This window comes from Aquarana catesbeiana, linkage group LG01, assembly GCF_042186555.1.
Source record: "Aquarana catesbeiana isolate 2022-GZ linkage group LG01, ASM4218655v1, whole genome shotgun sequence".
Taxonomy (NCBI): Eukaryota; Metazoa; Chordata; class Amphibia; order Anura; family Ranidae; genus Aquarana; species Aquarana catesbeiana.
In genome coordinates, this window is record NC_133324.1 from 496,069,194 (window position 1) to 496,079,229 (window position 10,036).

Below are 10,036 nucleotides of genomic sequence, written 5' to 3' on the forward strand. Positions count from 1 at the left end.
CTGCAACGAGTCTGACCATGTGTTTAGGTCTGCTGTTACCCCTGGCAACAGGACTATAGGGGGCCTACCTCTAGGGCACCATATCGCAGTCCAGCTATAAGTCGCTGTTCAACGCCATTACTAGTAAAAATGTAATTAAAGTGATTGTAAAGGCAGATGTTTTTTTTTTTATTCATTGAGATAAAAAAAACTTCTGTGTGCAGCAGCCCCTCTCAGCCTCCCTAACACTTACCTGAGCTCATCTTTATCCAGCGATGTTGCAGGTGTTTCTCAACTGCCCCGGACTCCCCTCCTTATTGGCTGAAACAGCAGCACGGCGTGATTGGCTCCTGCTGGTGTCAATAAAAATCAGTCAGCCAATCAGGAGAGAAGTTGCGGATGTCTGTGTCTGAATCGACACAGGGAGCTGTGACAGGGAGGGGCTAGGAGAGCCGAAGAGGGACCCAAGAAGAGGAGGATCCGGCTGCTCTGTGCAAAATCAATGCACAGAGCAGGTAAGTATAACATGTTTGTTATTTTAAAAAAATTAAAAAAATGAGACTTTACAATCACTTAAAATAAATAAAAATTCCAGTATATATATATCCTATAGTTTGTAGACACTATAACTTTTGCGCAACCCAATCAATATACACTTATTGGGATTTTATTTTACCACTAACATGTAGTAGAATACATATTGGACTATATTTATCAAGAAATTCGATTTTTATACATTTATTATTGGATATGTTTTACAGCAAAAAGAAAATTATACTTTTTTTTTTCAAAATTATCGGTCTTCTTTGTTTATAGCGCAGTCTCCGCTCTAATTCATCCCAAAGGTGTTCTATCGGGTTGAGGTCAAGACAGTCAAGTTCCTCCACCCCAAACGTGCTCATCCATGTCTTTATGGACCTTGCTTTGTGCACTGGTCCCAATCATTTGGTGGAGGCGGGATTATAGTGTGGGGTTGTTTTTCAGGGGTTGGGCTTGGCCCATTAGATCCAGTGAAGGGAACTCTTAAGGTGTCAGCATACCAAGACATTCTGGACAATTTCATGCTCCCAACTTTGTGGGAACAGTTTAGAGATGGCCCCTTCCTGTTCCAAGACTGCACACCAGTACACAAAGCAAGGTCCATAAAGACATGGATGAGCTTGGGTTGGAGGAACTTGACTGGCCTGCACAGAGTCCTGACCTCAACCCAATAGAACACCTTTAGGATGAATTAGAGTGGAGACTGCCAGCCAGGCCTTCTCGACCAACAACAATGCCTGACCTCGCAAATGCACTTCTGGAAGAATGATGAAACATTCCCATAGACACGCTCCTAAACCTTGTGGACAGCCTACCCAAAAGAGTCGAAGCTGTTATAGCTGCAAAGGGGGGGCCAACTCAATATTGAACCCTACTAAGACTGGGATGCCATTAAAGTTCATGTGCGTGTAAAGGCAGGCGTCCCAATACCTTTGGTAATATAGTGCACCTTGTAGTACAGATATCAATATGCAGCTTATTTAACTTTTCAATGTCCACAATATTTATTGCAATTTATACAGAATGGGGGAGGATTAGAACTGTCTGTTTTTTAGGGCTTAGGTTCAAGTAAAGGGTTACATTTAGGCAGATAACTGAAAAGTTTTCACTTTGGAGACAAACAACCAACTGTCCATTTATGGTAATAACAGTTTCCTGTAGGCTAAAGAAAGTGCACCACACATAGAGTGTCAGAGTACAGAAGTGATTGGTGGCCTTGGTGAAAGGTAGGTATTGTCCTAAAGAATATGCGCTATTGTAGCACCATGCAATGGATGTAATGAATAAGTACTCTATGCATTGAACAAGATGACTGAGAAAATGATAGGAACTCACCTAAATAAAACATTGGAAATAATAACATGTAGTCAGCACAAATAATTCTTATCATTTAGAGCTCTTTAACAGATGAAAACAACACATATCACAGTTTCGCATTCATTCAGCACTGACTACCTTTGTAGATATACTGTATAATGCCTGTCAGCTATTACTGTTAAGATTTGAATGGGGCAGTACCTCCTCCTGTGATCACCAACCCAAAATAAATTATTTGTACTGGCTTAATTGGAAAATACATTGCTTAGGTCTATGTCCGCTGACACCTGCCGTCATCCGAACCAATCCTGCCCGCAAAATCCAGACAAAAGGTGGTCCTATTTTCCATCCGTCTGGCGGATGATCGGATGAAAATGGATTCCACCCGATTTTGCCAAAGAGGAGAGAGGGATTGTGTCCATGTCTGCTCTGCACAGTGGAGTGGACAGGACCTGTCATCCGCCTGCTCAGCAGGGATCAGCGAAGCGATCCATCGCTGAGCAAACAGAATCCGCAAGACTGAGGCGCTCGTGCGAAAGGGGCCTTAAAGTGGTTCTAAAGGCAATTTGATTTAATTTAAATTATAAAGAATTTATACTTACCTGTTTTGTGCAACAATATTGCACAGAGCCGGTCCCCCACCCGCGCTGTCCCCTTCTTCTTACAAGTGCCCCCATAGCAATGTAATATGGGTGACCTGTGCAGGCGTGCTCCTGGGCCAGGGTGTGTGCGTTCATGGACACACACAGTGTGTCTCAGCCACGCCCCTGCTCCCTCCTCCCAGGATTTAACTGGCAACAGCAGAAGGCAATGGCTCCCACTGCTCCCAGTGTAGCCTGTGAAAAGAGAGGAGCTGCAGCCAGGACAGCATTGGATTGATAAGAGATAAGAGTTTGGAGGGGGGAAATAGTGGGGTGTTTTTTCACCTTATTGCAGGGAATGCATTAGAAATAGTTAGCCTTTAGAATCACTTTAACCTATAAACCAAGATGTATTCTGGAGCATGGGCCATGGTGATGAAGTAAAAACGAAATTAGGCCAATAGCCAGTACACCATAAAGTCCAATAAAGCCATCTCTTTAACTTGGAGATGTTTGTCATGCAAGCAAAAAGAACCATTGTCATGTTTCAGAGAAATGCAGTCCCCTTTGTAAAGGTTCCATATATGCACTTTGATGTCACCTTGATAAAGCGGACCTGTGTGCCCCTGAAGTGTCAAGTGATTATGTTTGCCTGTATGACATGAATCTATAAGTAGACGAGTTGGCCTTTTTTAGACTTCACAGTGTGCTAGCCATTCTCTACATTTAAGTTTTTAAACAACACACCTAAGTACTTTTATATGATTTGTCTTTTTTTAATGTTTAATGCACATGGGTAAAGGGGGTTCACTGTATTCATAACTAACAATGATTGCAATCATAAACTGTTTAACATGAACTGCAGTTGAATGCAAATGTTTTCCTTTAACATAACATTTGTGCATATTTATTTAGAGCAAGCAAGAGTAACTGTAATGAGAAGCCAGAGGCGAATTTGGTTGTCTGCTGTGTATGTATGGTAGTAGGGTGTCCTATTCCATTAAGCAATATACAATGAATAATTTGCTGTTTGGTTCTACTTCTTTGAATTTAAAACAGAATTAAGTATGAACTAACAGATTTTCAGGGTCCAGCTATATGACAAAGGAATAACATCCATGACATTGTATTACATGAGCATTACAGGTAATCACCAAACATTGTGTAATACTGTTACATGATGGAAACAATTCCTGTGACAACCAATAAGTAAAAATAATCACAAAATAGTTACCCCTAAATAGTGTTCCATCAAATAGATGGACTGGAAAATTTTGCCTGATTCAACATTGTTTTTTGCTGATGATGCTGGGGTTAGAAGACACTGCACATTTATGAGGAATGATTGGGGCTGGTGCGAATTGTAGCAGCAGAAATCTTCTGATTCCTGCTGCGACTCTAAGGCTGGGTTCACATATATGCGAATTGGATGCGAGTTTCCCACATCCAATTCGCATGGCAGACGAGTGCGAGTGGCTCTCAATGGAGCTGGTTCACACAGGTCCAGGGCAGCCACGGTCCAGATTGCAGAAGGGTCTTGCGCGTCTTTGGGTTTGGTCCAGGTGTGAATACAAGCAAAAACTCAGACCTGAATCACACCTGAACCGTTGAACAGGGAAGCACCGGACCTAGGGTTGCCGCCTCATCCTTTTAAAACCGAACACATATTAATTACACAGGTTCTGTGACTGATTAAGGTGGTAATTAAACTCATTCAGTGCCTTATCTGCATTAAATTAGCCCCAGAACCTGTGTAATTAATATGTGTTCGGTTTTAAAGGGATGAGGTGGCAACCCTAACCGGATCCCATGCTGTAAACCACGGCCGCACATATGTTAACTCGGCCTTAGCGGTTAGGTGTGGCTGCTGACCCTGTTCACCATAATGATGGGTCGGCGGCAGCCACAGCTATTCGTGGCTCTCTGCTCAACCGGTGATTACCTGCGGTGATTGCTGGATGTGCGGACAGCCGCAAATACACGCAGCCTCTGGCGACCCATCAGTATAGTGAACGGTGCTGATGGCAGCACCTAGTCCTGAAAGCTGCAGCAGGGATCTCCGATTCCTGCTGCTACAATTCATACTGGCCCTAATTGCAAGTGTAAATGTAGCCTAACTTTTTGAACAGCAACGCCAAGATTGGAAAAGGAAGGTGGTAATCCTATGAGCTAATCAGACTCTGCTGCATGGGCACATGCTGAGGGAAGCAGACACAAGAGAGATAACTTTATCAATATGTGCTTCTCCCATATTGGCAAATGACATGCTGGTGTAGAAAGATGATCAAGCTGTACTACTTAGCTGAAGTAAAGAAATGTGAGGTCACCAACCTGACTACCTTATCTGGCAGGGTTGTGTAAATCTTGGGACTAGCCAGACAAGATTATTGATCGGAAATATAGTACAATGTATGTATATAAGAGATTACTGCTAAATATGTACAGTTGTGTGAAAAAGTATTTCTGATTTTTTAATTTTTTTGCATATTTGTCACACTTAAATGACTCAGATCATCAAACAAATGTTATATTACACAAAGATAACTTGGGTAAATACAAAAATGCAGTTTTTAAATGATGGTGTCATTTATTAAGGCAAAGAAGCTGTCCAAACCTGCCTGGTTTTATGTGAAAAAGTAATTGCCCCCTAAACCTAATAACTGGTTGTGCCACCCTTGGCAGCAACAACTGCAATCAAGCGTTTGCGATAACTGGCAATGAGTCTTTCACATTGCTGTGGAGCAATTTTGGCCCACTCTTCTTTGCAGAATTGTTTTCAGCCACATTGGAGGGTTTTCCAGCATGAACGGTCTGTGTAAGGTCATGATACAGCATCTCAATTGGATTTAAGTCCGGGTTTTGACTAGGCCACTCCAAAACCTAAATTTAGCTTTGTTTGAACCATTTGGAAGTGGACTTGCTGTTGTGTTTCATATCATTGTCCTGCTGCATAACCCAAGTGTACTTGAGCTTGAGGTCACAAACTGATGGTCGGACATTCTCCTTGAGGATTTTCTGGTAGAGCTCAGAATTCATGGTTGCATCCATTATGGTAAGTCATCCAGGTCCTGAAGCTGCAAAGCAGCCCCAGTCCATCACGCTACCACCACCATGTCTGACTGTTGGTATGATGTTCTTGTTATGAAATGCTGTATTCGTTTCATGCCAGATGTAACGGGACGCACACGTTCCAAAAAGTAAAATTTTTGTCTCATCAGTCCACAGAATATTTGCCTAAAAGTCTTGGGGATAATTAAGATGGTTTTTGGTAAATGTGAGATGAGCCTTTATCTTCTTTCTGGTCAGCAGTGGCTTTGGCCTTGGAACACTCCCATGGATGCCATTTTTGCCCAGTCTCTTTCTTATTGTTGAATCATGAACACTGATCTTACCTGAGGCAAGTGAGGCCTGCAATTCTTTAGATATTGTTCTGGGTTCTTTTAAGACCTCCTGGATGAGTTGTTATCATGCTCTTGAAATTTTTGTAGGCCACTCCTGGGAAGGTTCACCACTGTTCCAAGTCTACCTTTGTGGATAATGGCTCTCCCTGTTGTTTACTGGAGTTCCAAAGCCTTAGAAATGGCTTTGAAACCCTTCCTAGACCGATACATGTACATTACTTTGTTTGTAATCTGTTCTTGATTTTTTTTAGATTGTGGCATGATGTGTGGCTTTTTGTGATCTGTTAGCGTGATTCACTTTGTCAGACAGCTTCTATTTATGTGATTTCTTGATTCAACAGATCTAGCAGTAATCAGACCAGGGTGTGGCAAGCGAAATTTAACTCAGCTTTCCAAAACATTGTGGTTAATCACAGTTCATTCATAATTCAGCATGGGAGGGGCAATTACTTTTTCACATAGGGCCAGACAGGTTTGAACAGCTTTTTTTCCCTTATTAAATGAAATAATAATTTATAAACTGCATCTTGGATTTACTTGGGTTAGCTTTGTGTGATATTAAAATTAGTTTGATGATCTGAATCATTTAAGTGTGAGAAATATGCAAAAAAATAAAAAAATCTGGAAAAATACTTTTTCACACAACTGTATCCCAGCTGTTTTTAGCTGTTTGCCTGGAGATCTGCTTTCATCATACTTTTTGAGCCATTTGTATGTTTACTTTAACTTATAGCTGATAGAAACCATGTTTAAAACAGAAGGGTAAAAAAAGCTCTTATAATGACATTATCCTACAAATTACATTCTGAAAAGTGATCATTCACCAGAAGTCCTACAAAAGATCTTTTCACCAAGGAGCTGACATAAATTTCCAATCCCAATTATTGGAAACCCGTCAGAATAGCTTTAACCTGTCACAGCCAGAAGAGATTCTAGTCTTGTGGCGAAGCAGATCCCTACAGCATTACGCACAACAGGCACATTTCATCAAAACTAGCACCTCTCCCAGATTTCTATCAATGGCATTCTCTTCTTCTAGATGGGAGCCTCGGTTGTGACAGGTGACAGAAAATCTGGGAGGCTACCTTGTAAAATTAACTAGGTTTTTCTTTCATTCATTGGTGCCAATTAGGGTTTATGCTATGTTTTGTTGTCCAATTATCATCTCAGCACATCAAAACCAACCATATAAGATACTTTGCAAATAACTTCCTTTCGAGTAGAAAAGGATAAGTCCTTCCAAGAAAATATTTTTGAGTTATCAACAGATCCTCATGGGATGTATCTTCATTTAGTTTCTTATATATTTTAAGAACTTCATCTACAAGATTCCCACATTCCCCCACAAGCGTACCTGGCACAAGTTGGTTAACGTTATCTCTTATTCTGTGTGTTTGTAGAGCTGACAAGTGGTAGGCGTAAAATGGATTCATTTCAGCTAAAGAAAAGTTGATCATTATGCTAAAGCCCGAAAGAGTCACAGCTGAGTTGACACAAAAGCTCTGCAATCATTTCCCAGGTCATCTCAGTATGAGCTCCTCGAGTGCACGGCACAATTATTTATTTCCATGACACTTGTATAGTAATTGTGGTATTGTTCCTTCACCACCGCAGCTCAGCATGACGATGATATTTAATGGTTTTGGTATTAAACAGTAGCAAAACATTATTCTATACAATGCAGAGGAAACCTATTGGCCAGAATAAAAGCTATGAGATCTATGTGTGTATCAGATGCAAAAGAATTGTACGTTGATTGGTAAATATATTACATAATGAAAAGTCAACAATACTGTTCTAGAATGTATTCCATACCCACACCCTATTTCTTAGCTTCCAGCAGCAGCCAACCTTTCCTAGCTTTCAGCATAATAAAATATTAAGATGGCAACTGACAATTGCCTTACCTGATATATCGTAAAGGTTCTTGTCCATCCTTGGTTTCAAACCCTGAGTTGCTCATTTTCCTGCTTTGTGGCTACCCTCGGTGTCTCTCTGGCTCTAGCTGTACACAGCTGAGTGTCTCTGTGTGCCTGTGAGTGGGGAGACAAACCAGCCAGTCAGCAGCTAGCGGCAGTGTATGAATTCCATTGGATTGGATCGTCTTTGCAGGTACCCAGTCTTCATCATTTTTTAACCCTTCAGAAAAAAATCTACGACTCTTCTATGCCTTCTGCAGTAAGCCTTTAGCAGTTTAATACGAATATGTGATATGCTACAACCGGTCATAGACAAAATGGAATAACGAATGCCACAAAAGCTGACAGATGGATCATTAACTTTTGGAGCTGGAGTACATTGTTTGGCACTATACAGAGTAATGGCAACATACTGGGTTCTCTTTAATATTCATAAATGTAGTGGACATGCAGACTTCAGATAATGTAAATGGGAATCCTGCTGAAGACTACATACAGCTTGAAGAATGTTTGCTTTCTTTGTCAATTATACATAGATGGAAGGGGTAATCAGTTTCCTGCTTTCTAAATTTATCCCAGATAGCAAGGATAGCTTTCCACATTTGTGGCAGTGTTGAACTGTAATTCTGTTAACGTACTGCACATTTTTACTGGCAAGTGGTACACTTGCAGACTGATGCTTCATTATTTGGGGGGGCAGCAAACAAACCACTCAACCCCCCCTTCGGTCGGTTGATTGATCAAACCCCCCCCCCTCGTCGATCTGCGGACAAACCCCCCGTCTCTCGCCTGTTTGCCAACCAGCTCTGCACTTACCCCATCCAGGTCGCCGGCAGCTTCAGCAGTTTCCCCTTGCGTCTCCTCCCGGCAAATCGTTTCTTAACCACATCAGTACTGGGCACTTTCACCCCCTTCCTTCCCAGACCAATTTTCAGCTTTCAGCGCTCTCCCACTTTCAATGACAATTGCGCGGTCATGCAGTGCTGTACCCAAATGAATTTTTTATCATTTTGTTCACACAAATAGAGCTTTCTTTTGGTGGTATTTATTCACAACTCAGTTTTTTATTTTTTGCGATATAAGCGAAAAAAGAGCGGAAATTTGGAAAAAAAAACAATATTTTCTTCTTTCTATTTTAAAAGAAATCCAATAAAATCGAATTTTGTCATAAATTTTAGCCAAAATGTATTCTGCTACATGTATGTGGTAAAAAAAATCCTGTTAAGTATATAATAATTGGTTCGTGTGATCACGGACAGATGTACGCAAATGATCATGTACAGATGTACAGAGGTGATCACGGACATATGTGTGCAGATAATCATTGGGACATGTGATTTTACTGTAACATATGTGGGGGACAGGTGTTTTTACTATGTGGGGACATGTGTTTTGGGGACATGTGTGTTAACTTTGTGTGTATACACTGTGAAGACACTAGACTGGTGATCAGGGAGTAAAAAGCTGTAAAAAACAGCTGATACTCACTGATCAACAGCAGGCTGCAGCGATCCGCTATCCTCTCCTTACTGACAACTTCTGTGTGAGGAGAGGAGAGCCGATTGCCTAGCAACCAGCTCTGTATTTACATCACGATGGCTGTGGACATGGCCGTCATGTGATCAGGAGGGCCAATTAGAGAGCCCACCTGCCGATCGGAGATGCACCGTGTCCGGGTGACACGAGCGCATCGTGATCGCGCCACTGCGCACGTGCGATCCCACTCCTTCTGAGGAACATTCCTGAACGTCCACTCAGAAGGAGAGAGCGCCCACCCAGCCGTTTATGTACAGTGGCCAGGTGGGAAGTAGTTAAAAAGGGAGGAGAAGCAGGGTGGCAATAGCGAATATTAATTGTCACACAAGTGGGTGGGCTCAGGGCGCAGTAAAGCCTCAGGCTCTAATCAGGTGCTTCAAAAAAAAAAAAAAAAAACTTAATTGATATCCATGTGTCTGGCGTGCTGCATGTAGAGCTGGGCGTATGGATTAGGGGGCTGCGGCCCTGTGCCCCTAATGGAGCGGCCACCACTGCTTGCAGAGCATTTGAAGCACAAGTTCTAGTTGACACTTTTGTAGCAAATCTCTAGCAAGAGCAAAGTTGCAGTGGTGAGACTACAGCAAGAGCTCTGCTGGTGGGATGACTATTGCACAACATAACTGAACCCGAACTTGCAGCAGACTTGCAGAATGTTTGCAAAGAAAGTTGATCTGGAGACATGCACAATTGCAGTGAATCTGCATTGCAACAAACTTGTGAAGCCCGGCAAGTCTAGCAATAGCTTAGAAAGTCATTTTCAAAC

General features: G+C 41.9%; 1 protein-coding gene across 2 annotated transcripts in view; it reads right to left on the reverse strand.

Moving 5' to 3' along the window:
* The window catches only part of YJEFN3 (YjeF N-terminal domain containing 3), a 268,133-nt gene extending 259,442 nt beyond the window's left edge, over nucleotides 1–8,691 (reverse strand). Inside the window, exons 1-2 of one of the 2 annotated variants that reach the window (XM_073592292.1) lie at nucleotides 8,554–8,691; nucleotides 7,726–7,851 (exon numbers count right to left, since the gene is read on the reverse strand). In XM_073592292.1, coding sequence (XP_073448393.1) covers nucleotides 7,726–7,781 — 56 coding nt within the window. In that variant the 5' untranslated portion in view covers nucleotides 7,782–7,851; nucleotides 8,554–8,691. Of the gene's footprint in view, nucleotides 1–7,725; nucleotides 8,048–8,553 lie in introns of those variants that run through there. The other variant, XM_073592283.1, reaches the window with a different exon arrangement.
* Nucleotides 8,692–10,036: the final 1,345 nt, after the last annotated feature.